Source organism: Triticum aestivum, chromosome 3A (genome assembly GCF_018294505.1).
Source record: "Triticum aestivum cultivar Chinese Spring chromosome 3A, IWGSC CS RefSeq v2.1, whole genome shotgun sequence".
Classification (NCBI taxonomy): domain Eukaryota; kingdom Viridiplantae; phylum Streptophyta; class Magnoliopsida; order Poales; family Poaceae; genus Triticum; species Triticum aestivum.
In genome coordinates, this window is record NC_057800.1 from 240,962,364 (window position 1) to 240,985,826 (window position 23,463).

Sequence of the window (23,463 nt, forward strand, 5' to 3'; positions counted from 1 at the left end):
GCCTCATCCTTTCCGGCATCAAGCCCCGACTGATCGTACCACTGGAGCGTTCAGCCGGCTATTGGCTCGATGAGCTGCCGGCTGTCCTCTGGAGTCTGCGCACTACACCAAACAAGTCAACCGGCTTCACTCCTTTCTTCCTCGTATATGGTGTTGAGGCGGTCATCCCAACTGACATCGAGTTCGACTCGCCTCGGGTGACCATCTACACAGAAGCCGAGGCCAAGGAAGCACGAGAAGACGGCGTCGACCTGCTGGAAGAAGGCCGGCTGTTAGCCCTCAGCCGGTCCGCTATCTATCAGCAGGGCCTCCGCCGCTACCACAGCCGGAAGGTCAAGCCAAGATCCTTCCAAGAGGGCGATCTTGTGCTCCGGCTGATCCAGCGAACAGCCGGCCAGCACAAGCTCTCGGCCCCTTGGGAGGGCCCCTTCGTCATCAGCAGAGCCTTAGGCAACGACTCCTACTACCTGATCGACGCGCAGAAGCCGAAGGCACGAAAGAGAGATGACTCCGGCAAAGAGTCGGAACGACCATGGAACGCCAACCTCCTCCGAAGGTTTTACAGTTGTAATATATATGTATCACGCTAACTTTTGTACTAAGTACGAGACAATAGGCCCCCCGAGGAGAGCTCGGGGACTGCCATATTTTTATCTATGAATGAAAAGTATCATGCTTATGGCCTTGTCATTGCATTCACTTTTTCCGTCCGGCGCCGGGTTCGACTAGTCGGCCCGGGGACTGGCCGCCTGGAGTTATATTAGAAGTCCTACCCGCAGTCAGACAAGTAGTGTGCCGGCTCCCAAGCCTTCTCTTGCCAAAAGTCGCAGTTCAAAGAACCGGCTGTCCGGCTGGCAAGAGTTAAAGGTAGGAACGGGTGCCCACACGAAAAACGGCTAGGGACTAACAGACTAATATAACAAAAGTCGGTTTTTCTCCCACCACCGACCGGCTACCAGAGTAGCCGGCCGGCCGGCTTCCATTCACCTCGCTCCAATCTAAGAAAACTCGAGTACTTGCCTTCCCAGAAGGGGAAGGCAGCAAAGGAAACAGCCTAAGGATAAAAAGCATACATGAATGGAAACCAAACACACAATAATATTTACATAATAGACCTTCAAAAGGCCAGCATTCAACATAGTTCGAATACACCCCTAGTGGGTGGAACTGCACAAGTTTAATAAAGTTGTTCAAAAGGCAACAAGCAGGAAAAAACAAGGACGGCAGACTAGGCCAAGGGAGCGACTGGCGAGTCGGGCAGGTTGGTGGAGACGGCAGTGCCGGCTGGAGGAGTGGCCGGCTGGCGAACCTCGGCATGATCACCGCGTCCGCAGAGGGCGCGCTAGCACGCGCCTTGTTGCCGGAGGCACGATCAGGCTGAGGCTGGCTGCCCGCTTCACCAGTCGGCTCAACGTCTTCGCCTTCCTCTCCTTCGTCGTCTTCGCCTTCATCGCTGGAGGCGATCTCCTCTGCCGAGTCTTCACCCGCTGCCGGGTCCAGCCCGAACCACTCCTCCAGCTGGGCAACGCCGTCGTCATTGATCTCAGGAGCGAAGACGCAGATGTCAGTACACTCCGCGATCGTCAAAGCGCGCTGAGCGATAGCCGGCTGCACCTCCTCCAACTCTTCGTCGGCCTCCAGCCGCCAAGTGCGTAGCTGGTCCAGGTTCAGCCCCGGATACCAGGCTCGGACGAACTCTAGTGCCCGCCCAGCTCTAAGCCGGGCTGCCGACGCCTTCCAGGCCTCAAAGCAGCCAACCTCCAGCTAGTCGGCAGTCTGACTCGGGGTGCGGGGAATCGTCTCGCTTGGCCAGAGGGCGGCCAACACCTGCGCCCCGGCACGCTGGAGGCGGCGGAGCATACGGTGAGCCGGCTGCAGCCGGGCTTGGACCGCCAAGAGCTGCTCCTCGAGCGTCCGGCTTGCGTCCGGCGCGATTTCAGCCCCCGCCTGCCAGCGTGCCTCGCGATGGGCCTCGATGGATTGGGTGGCGAAGACGGAGTAGCCAGGAAAGTAGTCTGCACAGAGAACAAAAAGCAGCACAAGTCAGAACACAAATCAGGGATCAAAGGGCAAGTAGGGAGTGAATAAGGCGGCTTACCGTCGATCAGATCCTCGATACGGTTAAAGCCCTCGCTCAGCGCCTGCTTCGCTTCAGCCCAGCTCGCCGCTTCGGTCTCGAACTCGGCCCTAAGGGCGTCCTCATCATCCTGCGCCTTCTTCAGGGCCGCCTTGTGGCTCTCCTCCTGGTCGGCCAACTTCTTGACAAGGCGGTCACGCTCCAGGACCAAGGCGCTGTACTCGGCTTCCTTGGCGCGAAGGGCGGCCTGGGCCCCGCTGAGCTGCTCCCTCAAGTCGGCATTGGCTCCTACAAGCATGAAGACAAAGGAAATTAATAAGGCAAAGTCGTCAAGGAAGATCCGACCCGGCTACTCAGCAGTCGGCCCGAATCTCGGGGACTACACCCAGTGGGTGCGCTGACGCGCCCCCACAGGAGATGAACGAAACAAATACGCACTCCGGCTACTGGTCAGGTCATCGGTTCTCCTGCCCAGCTCCTGAGCCTGGGAGTTGAAGGCGGCTGCACGGAGGTTGTGATACTCCTGAAAGATTATACAGGAAGCAAGGATAAGTTAAGTTGTCAGAACCTAGTAAGTTCCAAGCCGCCTGCGCAGCAGCCGGCTCGGAACTCGGGGACTACACCCAGTGGGTGCGCTGACGCGCCCCCACGGAAGAAACCAAAAGAACAAAATAACCAAGGCCAGAAGACTCACCCGGATGATGGTCCGCGTCGAGAGAAACTGTTGAGTGTATCGCTGTAGCGAGGCGGCCTGAGCTTGAAGCCGGTTCCGGACCTCCTGGGCCGCCACGTTCAGCTCGCCCATCCCCCCGCTGGGAGTCCACTCGGACGTGCTGGCGCTGGCCGCCTCCAGGGCCTCCACCATCTGGCTGGCGCCCGCTGCTCGGTGCGGTTCCGGCGCGGAGGCGCCACCCCCTGCGCGTCGGCGCAATGCCGGCTGCACCTCGAGGCCGGCCCCTGCTTCTGGCTCGCCCCTGGACGGCTGCTCTGGCGCCGCAGCTGATTGGCCGCTTTGGCCCGCTCTAGTCGGCGCCGTCTGCGACGCCCCCTCCACGAAGATCACGTGGTCCTCCCGCCCCTCCATCACCAGCGGGCCTTGGTCGACCTCCTACGACGGGGGCACGGGAATGTTGGGGGCCACGGCGCGGAGGGGAACAACGAGCAGCGGAGGCCGGTTGTGCGAGGCCTCCGCCTCCGTCTCTGCGGCTGCCGCTTTTGCCCGGGCCTTGGCCGCCGCGTCGGCCCGCTCCTTCGTCGCCTGGGCGGTCCTTCGCTCCGCCGCCTCCCGCTCCTCCCGCGCGTTCCGCTCCATGGCCTCCCTAAGGTCGGCGCGGGGGTCCACGTGGCGAGAGCTTGAGGACCCTCCAGTCGGCCCGACTATGGAGCCGCCAGGACCTCGCTCGAGAGAAAGCGGCACCCTGTCCGGCAAGAAAAGAAAGTTTTAGATGAGCTTCGGTCGAAAAAGTCAAAAAAAATATATGCAAGACATTCAACGACTTACGCAGAGACCGCCTGCGGCTGCTTCACCACCTCATGAAGAAAAGCCGCGGGAGGTCCGGCTCCGAGAAGCCGGCCGCGAGAAGGCCGACTCCATGAAGACGGCTCCCATAAAGCGGTCAAGATCGTACCCTCGAAGTCTGCATCCACATAACGGCGATGTGACGGGGCGTGGCTATAATGAAGCCTGCCACCCTCGAATCCCGGAGCATGCGTGGCACAGTGCGCCGTACGGGCGGCCATGACCCGTCCAGCGCAGCACTGTTGCCACGTTGACCCTGATGTCATCCACGACGGGCTACCAGTACGGCCTACGGGCGGTGGGCCCCTTCGGGCAGAGAGACACCCGAAGGCGGCCAAGCCTCCCCCAGTCGGCCCAAGATAGAGCCGGCTCCCCACCGCCGACTTGCCACCTCCCTCGAAGATGACGCCCCATTAAGGAGACAAGACGCGGTGAGGCTACAACAATAGCCCGCCGGGCGGCGGCACTATAGCCATGCCCACCTCGGCGAAGCCCTCGTCACCAAGATTAAGCAACAGTAACCAGCCGCCGACAAGGCCCTGGATAGTGGGGCCTGCCTGTCGACCAAGGAGCCGGCAGCCGGCGGGACCCACAAGCCGGCGGGCCCCAGCAGCCGGCGCAGAAGCCGGAGAGCGTAGACACAGACGGCTGGGCCCCGCGCCCAGCCGGATTACCATTGTAGCCCCGGGGGGTAGGCCTATATAAACCCCCCGGGGCATCCATGCAAAGAGAGATCGATCCCTGCTAGCTTTAGACACCACATTGGGAGGAGAAGAGAGCAAGCCTTGCCCTTCTTCCTCCTCTCGCCAAACAGCTCAAGGAGCATCGTGTAGCTACTTATTCATCTAGTGATCATGCAGAGACCCCGCAGAGCAGCAGTAGGGGTGTTATCTCCACGAAGAGCCCCGAAGCTGGGTAAGATTCGCCGGCGTGCATGTCTTCGCCTCATCCCGTTTCCAGGCACCGACAATGTCTTACTGGCTCCCACAATGATAAGCCACCCGTTGGCATATGTCGCACCTACCACCCGACATGTTGTCTATGTATCCACACATGTATCTGAGTTTCCTATCAATACAATTCTAGCATGGATAATAAATGATTATCATGAACAATGAAATATAATAATAATAACTAATTTATTATTGCCTCTAGGGCATATTTCCAACAAACACCCCACCAGAAAATAAATGTGATATGCTAGAGGCTCTTCAAGACTTTTCTTTTTTGAAACAAGGCTCTTCAAGACTTGCCTTCTTTGTTGGAGAATCTTTGGTTAGTTCAACACGCTCTCGTAACATATCACAAACATTATCCATCTGCATAAGTAATGCCAACAAAAGAATGTAATAATGCACACCAAAGAAATATACCGGATTCAACAAGTGCTTATCGGGATGGCACCATAGTGTTCATAAATTTAACTCAATATTATTCAATTTGGAAACATACTTAAAAGATAAATTAATCTATATCAATTCCATGTTGTGTTTTGCTAAAGCACATCGGAATGTGCCGTAAATATTGCACATCTAAGAGCATCTCCAGCCGTTGGCCCCCCAGGAGGCATAAAAATCGCGGCCTGGGGGCGAGCCGGTGGTATAATCGGCTCTGAGGGCAGTTGGGCACCCAGCCGTCGCCCCCCAGGTTGCTCCCAAGCACCGATATCGGTCCATTTTTGGCGCAAATGTGCCTGCTTTTGGGCCCACTTTCGGCGAAAAATGGTCCGATGTCAGCGCGAATTGGCTCATATTCGGCGTGGTTCGACGTGAACTGTCAACATGATATTTTTTTTATCACATGGTTCATCACAGAAAATTAATAGAAATCAAATAGTTCAACAAATAGTTCAATACAAATTATGTAGTTCAACAAATAAAAAATCATATTTCATCACACGTCGAGCTAGACGTCGCCCTTGAGCCTCCATAGGTGCTCCACCAGATCCTGCTGCAGTTGTTGATGCACCTGTGGGTCTCGGATCTCCTGACACATATTGAGGTAGGCAGTCTAGGTTTCCAGTAGTTGGTGATCAACTTGGGCAAGAGGACCCTGCCTGTAGTATGGTTTAGTGTCAAATACTGGCTCTTTCTGCTCGCTCTCAATGATCATATGGTGCAAGATGACACATCAAGTCATGATCTTCCACATTTGATTTTTTGACCAGGTCTGAGCAGGGTACCGGACAACAGCAAATCGAGATTGGAGCACACCAAATGCCCGCTCGACATCCTTCCTGCAAGCCTCCTGAACCTTGGCAAAGTGGGACTTCTTGCCTCCTGGCACAGCGTTTGAGATAGTCTTCACAAATGTAGACCATCTCGGATAGATGCCATCAGCTAGGTAGTACCCCTTGTTGTAGACGCTCATTGACCTCGAAGTTCACCGGAGGGGAATGACCTTCAACAAGCTTGGCAAAGATAGGGGAGCATTGCAGCATGTTGATGTCATTCTGAGTTCCTAGCATACCAAAAAAGGAGTGTCAAATCCAGAGGTCCTGTATGACCACCGCCTCAAGGGCCAGTTCTTTTGGGCAGTTTAAAAAATAAGCCGCCTCTCCCTAGCTTAAAAATAAGCTGCTCCTAAAATTTGTTGAGACTTCTAAATTAGTTATTCCATAACTAGTTTAGAATCCCAAATGAATAAGAGAGACGGCTTATGGGAAAATTTGAGGAGGAGGAGGAGGCTTATTTTTTAAGCTACCAAAAGAACTGACCCCAAGTACCACACTGCAACCGCCTTTGGCGCCTTTGTACATCCCCTGCCAAGCAAATGGGTAGTTCTTCCATTTCCAATGCATGCAGTCGATGCTTCCAACCATCCCAGGAAATCCTCTTGTTGCATTCTGTGCTAGGATCCAAGCAGTGTCTTCCGCCTTGGGTGTTCGCAAGTATTGCGGTCCAAACACTGCCACCACTGCCCTGCGGAAGTTGTAGAAACACTCAATGATCATGGACTCGGCCATGCGCCCATGGTCGTCGAGTGAATCACCGGGAGCTCCGTATGCAAGCATCCTCATCGCTATCATGCACTTCTGGATTGAGGTGAATCCAAGTTTGCCGGTGCAATCCTTCTTGTACTTGAAGTAGCCTCGAACTCCCGGATGGAATTCACAATCCTGAGGAAAAGCTTTCGGCTCATCCGATAACGACGCCGAAATACTTTGCCACCGTGCAGTGGAGCGTCGACGAAGTAGTCGGAGTAGAGCATGCAGTAATCTTCCAGACGATGCCGGTTCTTTGCTTTCATCCGCCCCGGTGCCAAGCCACCTCGCCGCGGCTTTTCATTGCTCGCGAACAGGCCGGCGAGGGCGGCAAGGATCATGAGATGCTCCTGTTCCTGGACGTCGGTATCGGTTTCCTCCTCCCGCAGCGCAGCGAGCGCCTCCTCGTCGTCGGAGTCCATTGCCGAGCAGGCAAATCGCCAAACACCTCGCGGGCATGGTGGGCGCACACCCGCTGGTACACTGCCCTGCACGGCCGGATCATCGGAAAAATCGCCCGGACGGTGGTGGAGAGGCTCTGCTGCGGTGAAACCTTCTTTCTTTTCTTGCGGCGAATGACCTATCTAGCGGTGGTGGGCGGTGGACGGCGCCGGGATCGGTAGGTGGCGGCCGAGCGCGCAGGGGGTGGGAGGCGAATCTGGACGGTTGGCTTGACTTTTCGCCTGACAGTGTGGCCTAGGCGTGTTTTTCTCTTGCGTCGGAGCTCCTGAGCGCCTCCTAGTGCGCCGGGTTCGGCCTGCGATCGCCGGGCCCAAAAACAGGCTGAGCCGGCGGATTTCGACGTCTTGATGGCGCGACTGGGGGGGGGGGGGGGGGTTCGACGCCGGCGCGTAAAAAGGCGCCTGGGGGCCTGTTGGGGGCGTGGCCGGAGATGTTCTAAAATCTATGTCAATGACTTTATGCGCAGATTCATGTAGATTTGTTTTTCTTTTTGTGTTTGATTGAGTCACTTAAATATGCCGTAGATAGACCTGGTGTAGTTGTTCAATAGACATGAAAGTGTTGTTAGCTGGGGCATCTACTGGGTGCTGTAGTTGAACCCAGTAGTTTTTGGTTCAAATGTTGTGTGCATTTTTATTTTTCTAGCAAACATGCCCACGCATTGCAACCGTAGAAAAAATCACCTCCCCATACACACACTGGACGATATCAGCAAATCCCTTGAAATCTCCACAAAACAAACAACATGATAAGTGGTGTTACACAAAAACGTAGTGGTTGAATATCATATCTACTCGGGTTAAATGGGATAGAAAACATACTATGTAATATGATTTTTCCAAAATACCCCATATAGAGAAGGTATTAATTAAGGTTGCACCATAAACTTAATTTTAGAAATAATTAACATGCAATATGATATTATATTTGAAATTTACACATTTTTCCGTGGGATTTTCATATATAGCATGTTAGATTTGGAGTTAGGGTTTGAAAAATATGAATATATTTAATAGCATTTGAATTTGCACCAAAAAAGAAGTGAAAAGGAAAAAGGGGCGTGGCTAGGGTCGAATCCAGTAGTCAAGTGAGGCGTTAGCTACTAGGCTAGATGTGTGGATGTGAAATATTAGGGACTACACTATATATAACCCAAAGGAAACGGTCTATTCAGTGAAAATCATTTTTCCACTTACAGGTGACATAAGTGGGTAATTATTGACAATTTTAAGGGCAATTTTCATGATGTACCGTCAAAAGTAATAGCCCTTTATTATTAGGTATGTATAGACCAACAAGATGTCCGTGTGTTGCCACGGAATCATTGGTTTAGAGGTGATGAAATAAAGTTAGTGTCCTTTATAACCGTTGTGTGATTTACGATTAGAAAAGATAGCAAAAATACGATGAGAAACATGCAGTGCTAGATAATTTTACATGACCATATGTAGGAGTTGAAGTTATATTTTTGTCTTGTTATTTGTGCCTTTTATAAAAATAAAATGAGTCTCACATGAAAGTAGTGTATTTGTTTATTTATGATATCACACGTGAGTAAAGTACATTTGTTTATATGCTTTTTGAAAGGTTGCTTCCTATGTGAGGATGCGTGTATCTGTTTATTGAACTCATCACCAACACCAATCTTTATAAGTAGGGAAGAAAAGACATTGCTATATTTTTCTCATGCTGAGAGGGTGTTTGGTTGGGCTTTTACTCAGTTTTTCACTTTGACTTATAATCCCTCCGTTGCCAAATATAAGCCTTTTTAAGATTTCAATATGGACTACATACAGAGCGAAATAAATGAATCTACACTTTAAAATATGTTTATATACATCCGTATGTAATCTGTAGTGAAATCTCTAAAATGTTTTATATTTAGAAACGGAAGGTATATAATATGGCTTTATCCAAAAGCATCTAAGTAGATGTTTTTTCTTTTGGCTTAACCGAAGTGAAAAGCTAGTAAAAGCCTAACCAAATACCATCTGATAAATGGACCAACACACATGTGCTGCCTAATCAATCCCAGTCTACCTCAAGGCCGAAAAAGCAGACTTTACTCATCTAGGCCTCCTCAGCAAGTCACATCCAAAGGCAGGCCTGACACGTTTTCGCTCTCATCCAATGAGACGGTGCAAGTTCTTTGTAAGTGTGAACTCGTGCGCAAACCCACAAGTATCATGAACAAGATTTCTATGTGCATCCTGCAATAAAAGCTTTTGTATGGAAGAACTTGTGAGACGTTTCGTGTATTGACTATTGAGTCTCACTTATCATGCATGAAGCTTTTGATTATGTTCCCGACTTGCTATCCTGCGTAAGTAGGGATGGAAAGTGGTAGCGGATAATTTAAAATATCCGCTATTCGTATTCGAGAAAATGCCTATTCATATCCGAAACATCCGCATCCGAACTAAAATGGAAATAAAAATTATCCGTATTCGTATTTATTAAACAAATAAAAAATAAAATATGGTAGGATATTTTGACACAAATATGGATATGAAAGTGGATATATCCGTATCCGAATAAGATTATGGGAGGTAATTTTTAAAATTCTAGGCCAAATATTCCAATTATCCAACATAAAAGCCAAATAAATGGTCAAATTTTACTCTTTATATGATTAAACTTATAAATTATTATGCATTACAATAGTATTTATTCATAAACCTATTTATTATTGACTTATTGTATGTCACAAGTTGATTATTTTAGGTCACATAGCTATCGACTAATTTACTTAAGCAATATGTTGATATTATTCGTATCCGTTCCGAATCAAGAAAATATCCGATACGTATCCATATTCGAATAATATCCGAGCCGCATCCGTATTCGATAACATCCGTATTCGGATTCGTATTCATTTTGAAAATATGAAAATAAAAGTGGTAAGAGCACTATCTGATCCGTATCTGATCCGTTTCCACCCCTATGCGTAAGGCCATCTTCAGCGCAGGACCCTATCTTGTTCGCCGGACGCAGTTTGGATAAAAGCGGACACATACAACGACCCAACGGCAGACCCCATTTCATTTTTTCGTCCGCTTCGTGTCCATTTTACCCCATCTTTGACTCAAAGTTGGTCTAAATTTGAGGCAAAAGCAGACAGAAAACGGACGCCTCCGCGTCCTCTTCGTCCGTTGTGTCCAGGCGTGCCCCACATGTCACCCTCTCTCTTTTCTCTCCCCTGGCCCACCGTGTCCACCCACCCGCCAACGCATGCAGCCACGGGCTTGTCTACCGGAGCAGCGCGGTGTCGGCCGGAGCGGGACGTGGTGCGGCGCAAGCGGCGGCCGGAGCGGGGTGCGGGTGCGAAGCAGGCGGCGGGCGAGCTCGGCGCTGGCGAATCTGGCAGGCACGGGGCCAAGCTCTGGTGTGCGAGGGCGTGTTGGCGCGGACGCGGGGCGGAGCTCGGTGACGTTGGCTTGGCATGCGGCAGGCAGGCGAGGGCGGGAGGGCGAGGCTAAGGCAGGCGAGGGCGAGCGGGCAAGGTCAGGCACGCGCGGGGGTAGGCGAGGGCATAGGCAGGCGGGCGAGCTCGGCGGGGCACGGCATGCTCGGCGGAGAGCAGCCGTGGGTGCGGGCGGCGAGGCAGAGCGCGTGGGCGGCGGCACAAATACGACCCGACAGGCGGGCGACATGGTACAGCTGCAGGTGACGACGCGTGTGCTGCTGCTGGGTGGCGAGCGAGCGGGGTCTGCTACAGCTGCCGGCGTGCGTGGGCGAGCTGCATGGCGCGGGTGCTGCACAGCTGGGCGGGCATGGCTTGGGCGAGCACGCAGCAGCGGAGCGCAACAGGGGGCTTGCTTGCTTGCTAGCGAGCCGCCGTGCGCTTGCTAGCTTGCGGCCAGCGCGCGCGGGTGGCTGGTTGGGCGCGGCCGGGCGAGCTCACAAGTGAGACATGATGAAGGCACGGCCGGACAGTTTAAGGTTGGTGATCCCGCTGGATGCACAAATCCACAGGCGTGCAAAACTGGACACGTGTGTCCGTTTTCCTATCCTAAATGGACGAAAAGCAAACAAACATGGATATCCGTTTAGAATCGTGCGATAAAGTTGGCCTAAGATTTTCCGCTCAATCGGAGGGATGTTGACGAGTGTCGGATGGGAGTCATACGATCTTTGACTTACACAAATATAAAATGACAAGCTGTCCCAGGTATACCAAAAAATATATCCACGAAACAATTCTAAGCCAACTCCCATGTATTCCTATCTGCTCGCATCACACAGAAAATTTACACAGATGGTCTTGAGCCTAACTGGAGCCAAACTTATAACGACGAGGGCATTTCCAAAGTAATCAACCCAGTGGAGTGAGAAAACAAAATGACGGCAAAACACAAATCATCACAATCCTTGTCGACAAATGCCGCTATAATAGTACATGCCTCTCAACAGTTCATCTCATTATCTTACTCTCCAACCCTTATGCCAAACCCAAACTTGTTATCCTTCTTCCAGTGATCAATCTGCACAAGATTGTACATCAAAATCAGCCTTTCAACTCAAATCTGGACGACTCATCTATCAGGGAAAAACCATTGAAAACAACTAATATGTTTGTCCCTGTTTTGGCAACTTTTACTTCATTAATTCAGACTTGATGCTTGATTCAACATGCTAAAAGGAAAGGCAGTACAATAACGCAGGTCCTTGCATGGAATAAGGGAAGAGGTAAACTGACCTCTGCAGAAAGAACCAAGGTAGCGTATGGGTTGATTTTCTCCTCCAAAAGAGCAGAAACTGCGCCATTGGTATCTACCTTTCCCCTCAAACGACTCTGCAATGTTGAGCCAGTGTCGTTAAGCTTTTCACATGCAACTCAGACATGAATTAACCATAGACTCAAATGCACTTCAACAGAAACAGTATTTTAAAAGAAAATTTTGTGCGCAATTCTTTTGCTATGGGAAGTTTCACAGAAATAGTCGAATATGCCACAGATTTGCAGCTACTTTTATGTTCTATAAATATCTTGCCAAGGTGATCAATGCCATCAAACATGAAAAAACTCTCATGGTATGCCTGTCTCCGGAAATAAACATAAAGAAACTTGCGGTTACATATGCTGTCATAATTGAATCCAATGTATTTAAAAAAAAAACTGAATCCAATGCATGGTTACAACAACTGTCATATCATTGTACATGAAATCCAATGCATGGGAAAAAGATGTCAAACAAACTATCATGCACATAGCATACCTGTCTCATGATATAATCATAACCCACACTTGCTGTTACATCCTTTGACATATGATTGTACATGAAATCCGTAGCAAGGGAAACCTGCATAAAGAAGTTTATGAATTTGAACAAGATAATAACAGAGAAAAGTTTCAAAATGCTACGACAGAAATATAACCTTATTAGACACTTTCTGAACGTAACTCAGTGAAACCAGTCCAGTGCTTGCAATTTGTCCAGTTGCAACCTGAAGATATTAGTGGCATGGCTCTATCAGATAATAAGAAATATAATATAGTATGAGTTTTTAATTTGTTGTCTATTCAATCATCCACCATCACTTTGATAATAATAAAGTGATATCAGCATCAGTTCTAGAGTACATCTTGTGACAACTTATTGAGTGAGAAAGAACACTTTCACAGAGACTTAAAAAGAGCTCAAAATTTTTGCTAATCACCTAAACGAACAACTTGACTTTACCATGTGCACGAGCCCTACACAAAACACAGAATCACAACTATGGCGTACTTGTCACATGATGCAAAGCAAGTGAAATACTTAAGCATTCACATTGCTTCAACCATGAGAAACAAACTCTGGAAAGCGCAGTAACTCTCTGGAGACTGCCGAGTAAAATAAATGCTTAGAAATTTGCACCATTATTAAACTTTTCCAAGAGGGAATCAGACGGCACACTTAATAAATGATCTGCAAATAAATGCTTATAAAATTGCACCATTAGACACAGCAAACCTGAGTGTTTTAGGCCCAGTTTCCTGCACTTAATTTTCAATATTAACTCAAGGTGGATACTTTGTGCTTTCCCATACTGGACAAGTTTTTGTTTTCTTAGTTTCCAGACAATTCACGATTAGAACCCCATAAATCAGCATGTATTATTCCAATATTAGCAACCTGAACTAAATGTTGCTTTGTAACAGTGTGTAAAATGGCATATCTCAGCATGATCAAAAGGATCAGTAGGCAAAAGCTGATCAAGCGAAAATTCCTCAAATGCAGTTTTTCGGCCATAAATGTTATTGGAATATTAATGCATCACAAATTCCAAATGCCTAACTATTTTATATGGATCATGGTTATGAACAGTTTAACGAATACAAAAAACTTTACCATGTTCTTCGTGTCATATCTAGCAAGAAAGCCAACTCCTGATTTCCTTTGTTGTTGAAGCCAAAAACCTTCAGTTCCCAGGGAGAGGTTCTTCGTTACACTCTGAAATGCACAGGTAAAATATGTTGCAATAGTCTTAAGTATCGAAATGATGGGACAGAAAAATATTAGCAGAATATACTGTCTGAGATTTTTTTTATTGTAAGTTATAGGTTCAATTGACGACAGTATGCTGTCTTCTCTATATGATTCATTTTTCTAGCATCCAGTATATGCAATAAACTATTAGGGAAATATGAATGCCCAACTAATATTGGAATGATAGATCTATGGTTATTATATCGGCTGCGTTTGGCTTGGAAACATGCTTGGTTCTGCTTAATATGAATGCCAAGCTTCTTTGGACAGTTCAACTTTGAGCAGACTAAGAAAAATGAAGATCTTCACTTTTAGACTAAAATTGTCTGAAGTAGTACTTCCTATGCACAAAGAGTGGTCTACTGATGCACACTGAGAGCACACCCGTCTACTGCATCTACACCCTGCCAGCCTACCGCACACCATACCGTCTTTACCCTGAGTATTTTAGTTGCAAACACAGTACTTCATATTTATCAGCATGGCCATTCCGCTATAACAATGGGAATTTGACTTTACCTCCATGCATAAATGGTCAATAGTTTCTCTCAATAGTTGCTTAAATCACAATGGATTTTAGCAGCATGCATCAATGCTAAAAATTACAGAATTCATACTGCCATTAACATTTTGTTTAAAAATAACCATATTTTCCAAATGTACTCGCAAAAGGTGGATACAAAGTCTGTATTCATGATACTAGTGCTTTAGTTTTATGTGCCAACAATTGACATAAATTGGTGCATCATCTATACCTGGATGTAGTTCCCTCCATAGAAGCCATTATTCCCGACTTGACATTGGGTTCTAAAATCTTTGCCCTGGAATAAATGACAGAGGAGCAAAAATAAGTTATGAAATCATGCAGATCGTCAGACAGATAAACTAAGATTACATCAGATGAAGGAGGTAAAATACCATATGTTTTCTTCAAATATGATACTATTAAACATTAAGAACCTAACAGCTACATATCTTAGTTGGGTATCTATAGGTTTTCCGACACCAATAAGAAGACTACACAATATTAGAAACAACAAATGCATCAATGCCAACATTAGAAACATCACACGGTCAGGAATTCACGTGTAACTTGTGCTATCATTAGCATGTACCACAAAAGGCATCTTTGATAGACGAAATTCAACAGAAAAAATTGAGGAAAGAGATAACTCGTAAGATGTGAACAAATCTCAGGAGCAGACAGGCAAAAATAACTAAAACTTATGTGCTAGATTCCAAGTTTAACTGAACAGGACATTGATTTGAGAGAGGTATACTGAGTCCAAACAGCAATCTAAGATCAGTAGCATTGATGTATATTTATTAACAGCACAATGCGGGACATGGTATCATAGTTCCCTGTTGGACAGTGGAAGTATCTTACCATTGGCATGATGCTGCCCATAAAATAAGATGATAAAAAAAAATAAACGACTTGCAAAATCAGGAACTAAATGCTCAAAAAGAGACTGACCTTGTAATCCAAATTAAACATGCCTTGGGAATAACCAGGCTCGTTTGTCAACTGCGGAAACAAAAACAAGTTAACTTAGAGACTCAACAACATTCAGTGGAGCAAGCTCATACTTGTGCCCAAAGCAATCACCTGAGCATTTATTTGTGCGCAAAGATTTTCTGTGACATCGTACTTGACACGTCCATTCAGCCTTCCGTCGGGCGAGATCCTACCGATGAGCATCAACTAATAAGAGGAAAACACATTTAGATGATGAAAACATTAAAAAAAAAAAACATGAATTTAGCCTGACAGAAATAAAACCTTGGGATCAATATAGTTGGCGCCAAACTCATAGTGGGAGGTGGGGACTTTAATCACTTCAGGTCCCTGTGAAGGGACCTCCATGGATCCCATTGACGCACTGTTACAAAGCATATGCAACGGAATCGTAAACATTGCAGGCAGATCGCTACCAGCAGTTTAGCTGAAAAGAAACGATGGGCATTGGGAAGGGTACCTGTGGCTCAAAAACAAGACCTGGCTGACCGGCTTGACGAAATCGAAGCGAAAGCCCTCGAACACGTCGGGCTTGAGCGTCACTGTAACGAACAACATGGAAGATGGCAGCATCATTAGGAATCGATTCGATTGGCAGTGATGTCAGACGCAAGGGAGGGGTGTTCTTACTCGAGGCCTCGCGCTGGGCATCTTCGTAGGGAATAGGGCAGCGGAGATTCAGGTAGTCCACCTTGTCGTCCTCCGCCGCCTTGTCCTCCTCCTGGTGCGGCAACGGCGGGGGAGGCACCGGGGCGTAGGGAAGAGGTGACGCGTCGGCGGGAGCTGGGGAAGGAGGAGGCGGAGGAGCATCCTCGTGGCTGAACGTCGAGCCCATGGCGGCGGCGGCGGCGGCGGCGGGAAGCGATCGGTGCGCGTGCGATTTGGGGCGGCGTATAGGTTGTGCGAGGCGAGCTTTGGCTTGCGCCGTCGGCTGGGGAGAGAATTTAGGGAGGTGGGGTTTTAGGAGGGTTTTCTCTGCTGTTGCGCGGACCGTGAGCTCTTATCTGGGTCGCTAGATCGGCCTCGAGATTCGTGTTACCGGACTTTTCTACCCCTGTTTTTCCTCCTCATCTTGTGCTTCAAGCATACAACGGAGAGTCCGATGCAAGCTGTTCCTAGAATTGGAAACGGATTCCACGATACTCTTACGACCTGTAGTTTCTCATATGGTGGAAATTGAGGGTTCTTGCGTACATGTCCGGTTTGACGTCTTGGTGATCACATGCCCAGGCCGCCTCAATGATTGAGCGAGTTACAAGCAGGAGCACCATGCATATGGTGTAAGTGCATTCACATATTACATGGTTACGCGAAATAATTTGTTTTTTCCGGTGCAACGCACGGGTATATGCCCTAGTGTTTAATCGGATACATATTGTACGTAGAGATTTTGTCGACTACGGAATAAAGATGAACATTGTTTAACATACAAATATAAATGTCTATTGAAGCATTTTTTTTCACAAAAAAGGTTTATTTTAAACCGGATGAAAAGAGCGAGACGCAAGCCTCATCGAGCGAGCGACACGCGTCCTCTAGGCCCCACGCGCCGCTTCCCATCTCAGCCTTGTCCAACGCAGGGCAGCGCACATCCACGTATTTTTCTTTGCCCGATGCGTCGTCTTCCTCGCGCTCACCCATCCACTCCTGTGAGATCCCTTTCTCTTCTATTGCCCACTGCACATGGCCGAGCATCCCTTCTCTTCGCTGCCCCTCTCTCGTCCCCTGATGACGGAGTTGCTACTGCTGCTGCAGGGGCACTGCTGCCGCTCTGGCAACTGCGTTGCCATGAATCGAGGGAAGCTTCAATGCACGACCACCGCCTGCCATGGCCGTCCAAGCTACTACTACTGCAACAGGGAGCATCTGCGCATGGCCATCAGAGTTACGATTTGAGCATCGATCATGGCTCTGTGAGCTGCAATGGAGCTCGCCGTGCTGCGAAGGTGACCACGAAGAGTGGTTGACGAGGGCATTGCAACTCCGACGATGTTGCTTTGAAGCTGTTGGGAGCACAGCTGGTGTTGCACTGGAGTAACACCGGGACGCCAGAAGCATAGCGGCCGCTGCAATGGAGCTTCGTTGGATGTCGTCGGTGCTACGTTGGAGCTCCGCCGGGGCTGCAACGGAGCTTCGCCAGACGTCGTCGGTGTTGCTTTGAGCTATGGTCGCACTACGTTGTGCTGCAGTGGAGCTTTGTCGGGGTGCCGGTAGCACTGCATTGAAGCTGTGACGCGCTCGCTACTGCCCTGGGTTGCTGCATCGAACGGGCACCAGTTCGTTGATCTAACGACTGGCTAGGCAGATGATTTCCTAGAGAAATCATCCGGCTGATTTGTAGCAGCCCCTTTTTCTCTCGTGCGTGGCGACTGGAAACCTACCACCACTAGGAGAGGCCAATCTTATAGTGATGTCCTCCGGTGGTTGATACGTCTCCAACATATCTATAATTTATAAAGTATTCATGTCATGTTTATAGTAATTTTATATGGTTTTGGTATGATTTGGATGGAACTAATCCGGACTGACGTTGTTTTCAGCAAAACTACCGTGGTATTATTTTTTGTGCAGAAATAAAAGTTCTCCAAATGCAACGAAACTTTTTGATGATTTTTTTGGAACAAAAGAGGCACTAGAAGTTTCGTGAGAGGGCCAGAAGAGCCACGAGGTGGGCACAACTCACTAGGGTACGCCACCCCCAAGGCGCGCCCTGGTGTCTTGTGGGCCCCTCATGGCCCATCTTCGCATGAAACCAATGCCAAAAATATATATAAATACAGAAACCCCCAAAAATAACCCTAAATCAGAAGTTACGCCACCGTAAGTCTCTATAGCCATAAAAACCAATCTAGACCCCGTTTCGGCACCCTGTCGGAGGGGGAAATCATCACCGGTAGCCATCTTCATCATCGAATGTCTCACAACCACCATTATTCACACATACATGTTGCCTTGGTGCCTTCGGAGCACGATGACAATTGAGAGTGGTTCATGGGGGCGGTAACGTGTAATAGTATTCTCCTTTGGGATATATGACCTGGTCGAGCAAAAATCCCGCTATTTCCTCTTGAAGTGCTAGTATGCGCTCCATTGGTAGGAGCTTCTCCCGCACCTCTTTGAACTGTTAAGAAGGAGATCAATATGCATGTGTATTAGTTGTGTGACTAGATATCGATAATGATGTAAAAATTGTGAATAGTATTCTGGCAAACATACCCATTACTATCTTTGAGATTTGCTTTTTTCGGATGCCATCATGCGAATATTCTCGCAAACATAGTATGCACACAGACCAGTCTCCAACGCCTGCTTCAGGGCCTTTACGAGAATGGAATTTAATCAGATAATAATTAATCAAGCATGATAATTAATTAATGGTATTGAAATAAGAATTAAAGAGATGGTAAGCTAGCTAGTACTACTTAATTACTCCCTTCGTTCCAAATTACTTGTATAAAAAACGGATAAAAATGGATGTATCTACAACTAAAATACGTCTAGATCCATCCACTTCTGTGACAAGTAATTCCAAACGGAAGGAGTACTTACCTTGTGTCGATACCAAAACAGATTTTGTCGCCATTTGCCTGGAGTCACCTTGATGAGCTTTGCCCAGCCCTGCCCGCCAGCAAAGAAAGTTAATAAAGGAGTTATTAAATAGTTGATATCAGGAAATGACGAACTAAATAGGCCGATATATAGTTAATAATGATTGAAATTACATGTTGACTATCCCCTTCAAGATGGTGTAGTCACTTTCTTTTTTAAGTAGTGAGTCCAGTAATTCAACTTTTCCTTCTTCAACTTTAATGTCTAACAAGATCCAGTGATAACTGCATGCGCACATGTTTGCATGTCTTAATTAAGTGGGCATGTGCATAATACTAATCAACTACCCTAAACCCTATACACTTAATTATTAACATCTAGCTAGCCAGTAAGCAAAAACAGAATTTGTAGTACAAGACAGTGTGACTCACCGGAAGTTGTAAGGAAGTAGTATATCTTCATTGCTATTGAGGCGCTTCAAGAACTCTAGCATTTTATTCTCTACATCTTGTTTATAATATTCATATGTCCATGTCTTTTCATTAATGGTATTGGGTCAATGAACCCAATGCCATAGCGTCCAACTTTTTCCATTTCATACATTTTCATCCTGCATAATACCACAAAAAAGAATATAGTGAGGATAATTACAGATAATGATTGATCAATGAGCACTAAATCTAGCTTGAGACTTAAATTACAGAAAGAAATCACTTACAAACAATAGCAACTGACGAGAGATTTGTCGAGTGCATCTTGATTGAATAACTGAAATAGTTCTGAATACTCAACAGACAGAGCTAGCTTATGGAAGTAATGCTCTTCCTTGACCTTCACCATGAGGAACTCTCGATTGGAACTCTTGGTAATTTTCATGTACCAATCATGCAATTCATACATTCTCGTTGGGAGGTTCTTGACCTCCTCGGGCTCGACCAAAGGTTGGCCGCGGACATATTTCCGTTTTATTTCCTCCTCTCTAAGCGGAGACATGGGCTCGATCTCGAGGAGTTATCCAACAGTGATACCGAGCATTTCAGCCTGCATTATATGCTCCTCGGTTATTACCAGATTGCCCAGCTGGGGAACAGTTTGCCCATATATATAGGGCGGCGGTACTCTCATGTGTTGTTGGCACAACAAGCGGGGGGATCGACTGCGCCGCCTGTTCTCCCAGCCGGGGAACAGTTTTCCCGTATTTTTTGTCGGCTGCTTGGCTCGAGCACGAGCTCGACTCCTTCTGTAGTCGTGCTCGATGTGCCTTCCTGATTTGGCGCTCATAGTCTGAGTCAACAGGCTTGGGAGCTGGTGGTCTAGCCATACGAATAAAGTGGTCAATCTTTTCCTCAGGCACTTTCTCCCTTGGCGGCGGTGCCGGTTTCGGTCCAAAATGGGCATCCACTTGGGCCTGCACTATGGCTGCGTTTTTCTCCTCGGTCATGTCGTAAGGCCTCCGAGGAAGAGGAGCGAGGCTTGGACCATATTTATATCGCTTGCCTCCGCCTGTACCTCTTGTACTACCTCGACTCGTAGTGCTACGCACCATAGCTGCGGCGGCTCTCTTCTGCGATTGCTGAGGCGGCGGAGACGGCTGACGTGGGTGAGTTGGAGTAGGAGGAGTGGCCTGACGTTGTGCCTGACTTGGAGGAGGAGGAGTGGCCTGACGCGTTGGTGAACTTGGAGGAGCGGGAGTCTGCTAACGCGGTGGAGGACTTCGACGAGGAGTCTGCTGACGCTGTGCCGGACTTGAAGCAGGAGTGGCCTAACGCTTTGCCGAACTTGGAGGAGGAGGAGTGGCCTAACGCTTTGCCGGACTTGGAGGAGGTGGAGTGGCCTAACGCGGTGGCGGACTTGGAGGAGCGGGAGTCTACTGACGCGGTGGCGGACTTTGAGTAGGAGTCGGCTGACGCGGTGTCGGTGGCCTTGGAAAGATGATGCAATCCTTTCTCAATATGATGATATGATGTTTGGCCTCTCCCAGTGTGTGCTCCTCGTCACCTCCAGGAATGTCAAGCTCTAGCCTCGAATATTGGTCCACCACTTCATCAACCTGGACACAAGCATAGCCGGCTGGAATCGGGTTGCAATGGAAGGTTGCATCGGGGGAATTTGTATAAGCAATGGCGTCCGCCACCTTCATGGATATGTTCTTCATTTTGAAGTGTAGCTCATTGTTAGTGCTCTCCATGATGTCATCCACAGGGTATCTATCCAGCAGTGCGTTGCCCGAGATGGAACCAACGCTGCTTCTCGGCACGGATGGGACGGTGCTATCCAATGCTGGATCATCCGCTAGCTGCTGCCGCTGCTGAGACCCCCTTTTCCTGGCTAAGTGAGTTGATCTGCTCCCGCTGCCGCTGGAATTTGAGTGCCAAGTCCGCATGCGCTGATTCTAGGCCTTGAAGGCGTTCTGCTTCCTGCTTCCTGCTTCCTCTGCTCCTCCTCCAGCTTCCTCTTCTTCTCCTCCTCCATCTTCCTTCTTGCACGGCTTCTGTAGTCGGTGTCCCAGTCCGAAAAGCCCTCATACCACGGAACAATGCCCTTGCCTCGTGTTCTTTCTGGGTGTTCAGGATTTCCCAGGGTGCGCATAAGCTCATCGTTTTCTCTATTCGGCGTGAATACCCCCGTTTGAGCATCTTCTATTGCTTGAAGTAACTTATCTTCGGCTTCTTTTAGACTTGGCTTCTTCGAAACCAGGCTTGTCTTCGGGTCCAACGCCCCCCATGTGCATAGAACCAAGTTCTGTACCTGGGGGGCAGTTCCTAGTAACTGGAGTGACCCCTGCATCCAGCATCTCTTGCTCAGAATTATCCCACTTAGGCATTGCCACCGCGTAGCCACCTGGCCCCAGCCTATGGAACTGCGTCTTTTTTGCGGCATTGGCCTTGTTTTTTCTCGACCGTTCCTTAGATAATTATGATTCCTTGAATTTCATGAAAGCGGGTCAGTGTTCTCTTTGCTTCTCTAGTGTTCCCTTGAATTCTGGAGTCTTCTTTCCTCTTTCGATGTAGTTGGCCCATACAGTTTTCTTGTGGGTGTTGAATGCAATTGCAATCTTCCTAAGAGCAGCGTCCTTGACTTTCTGCACATCTGCATCGGTGTAATGATCTGGTAGGGTGAAATGTTCCATGAGAGATTCCCAAAGTGTTTTTTGCTCTGTCATCGACCCAAGTAAGATCTGGATGTTTATTTTTTTGGCTCTTTCCATTCTTGAATGGAGATCGGGAGTTGTTCCTTCACAAGAACTCCGCACTGACGAATGAACTTGTTCGCAATGTTCTTAGGCGTGATTGGTTCGCCATTAGGTTTGATGGCATCGATGTTGTACTTTACACCGTCCTTCAACTTTTTGCCCGGGCCTCGCTTTGTCCTACTGTCTGTAGAAGCAGATTTGCTCGATCCGGAGAGCTGAAAGAAGAAAGATCGATTCGTTAATATATCTTCAAATCAAAAAACATGTGATGATCACCAGATGCCTGCTTATATAAATATACCTCGCCGGTCTTTGTTATTTCAAGATCAACATTGTCTGCATCATCATAATCATAGTTCATGACTTCATCAATTCGGTCGTTGAGATCGAATATCTTATCATCACCCTCCTCGGTATTGTTCAGATATTCGGAGCCGTCATAATCTTCATTCTGATCATCTGGGATCGTTGCAGAAATTAAATTTTTTCTACGCATCACCAAGATCAATCTATGGAGAGACTAGCAACAAGAGAGAGGGGAGTGCATCTTCATACCCTTGAATATCGCGATGCGGAAGCGTTACAAGAACGCGGATGAAGGAGTCGTACTCGTAGCGATTCAGATCGCGGTTGATTCCGATCTAAGCACCGAACAACGGCGCCTCCGCGTTCAACACACGTACAGCCCGGGGACGTCTCCTCCTTCTTGATCCAACAAGGGGAGAGGAGAAGTTGAGGGAGAGCTCCGGCAGCACGACGGCGTGGTGGGGGAGCTTGCAGTTCTCCGGCAGGACTTCACCAAGCACTACTACTATGCAGGAGGTGTTGGGGAGGGAGAGGGTTGCGCCAGGGGAAGGGGTGCGGCTCCCATGTGCCTCCCCACTATATATAGGGGTGGAGGGGGCTGGTTTCTTGCCTTCCAAGTCCATTGGGGCGTTGGCAAAGGTGGGGGAAGGAAATCGCATCATTTCCCTTCCCCACAGATTGTTATCCCCCTTTTTTAGGGATCTTGATCTTATCCCTTCGGGATATGATCTTATTCCTTCTAACGGGGGATCTTGGTGCACCTTGACCAGGGGTGTGGGGCCTTGCCCCCACTACCCACGTTCATGTGGGTCCCCCATGCAGGTGGGCCCCACTCCGGAACCTTCTAGAACCTTCCCGGTACAATACCGAAAAATCCCGAACATTTTCCGGTGGCCAAAATAGGACTTCCCATATATACATCTTTACCTCCGGACCATTCCGGAACTCCTCGTGACGTTCGGGATCTCATCCGGGACTCCGAAACAACATTCGGTAACTGCACACTAATTCCCATAACAACTCTAGCGTCACCGAACCTTAAGTGTGTAGACCCTACGGGTTCGGGAATCATGCAGACATGACCGAGACGGCTCTCTGGCCAATAACCAACAGCGGGATCTGGATACCCATGTTGGCTCCCACATGTTCCATGATGATCTCATCGGATGAACCATGATGTCAGGGATTCAACCAATCCTGTATACAATTCCCTTTGTCAATCGGTACGTTACTTGCCCGAGATTCGATCGTCGGTATCCCAATACCCCGTTCAATCTCGTTACCAGCAAGTCACTTTTACTCGTTCCGTAACACATCATCCTGTGATCAACTCTTTGGTCACATTGAGCTCATTATGATGATGTCCTATCGAGTGGGCCCAG

At 48.3% G+C, this 23,463-nt stretch overlaps 1 protein-coding gene across 1 annotated transcript; it reads right to left on the reverse strand.

The window, feature by feature from the left end:
• Positions 1–11,174: 11,174 nt before the first annotated feature.
• On the reverse strand, positions 11,175–16,018 carry LOC123061101 (mitochondrial import receptor subunit TOM40-1). Its single transcript, XM_044484028.1, has 11 exons — positions 15,664–16,018; positions 15,494–15,575; positions 15,298–15,397; positions 15,124–15,219; positions 14,992–15,042; positions 14,270–14,335; positions 13,377–13,478; positions 12,421–12,489; positions 12,261–12,344; positions 11,741–11,836; positions 11,175–11,525 (listed from the first exon to the last, which is right to left on the reverse strand). Exons 1-11 carry the CDS (start codon positions 15,866–15,868, stop codon positions 11,469–11,471), a joined length of 1,008 nt encoding a protein of 335 aa, XP_044339963.1. The 5' UTR covers positions 15,869–16,018; the 3' UTR covers positions 11,175–11,468.
• Between the last annotated feature and the right edge of the window lie 7,445 nt (positions 16,019–23,463).

Coding starts and splice junctions, on each gene's coding strand:
- LOC123061101 (XM_044484028.1), bottom strand. CDS start 15,868: ATGGGCTCGACGTTCAGCCACGAGGATGCTCCTCCGCCTCCTCCTTCC. Junction 15,398..15,493: donor GTCTTGTTTTTGAGCCACAG/GTACCCTTCCCA, acceptor GCTTTGTAACAG/TGCGTCAATGGGATCCATGG. Junction 12,490..13,376: donor GATATGACACGAAGAACATG/GTAAAGTTTTTT, acceptor TAATATCTTCAG/GTTGCAACTGGACAAATTGC.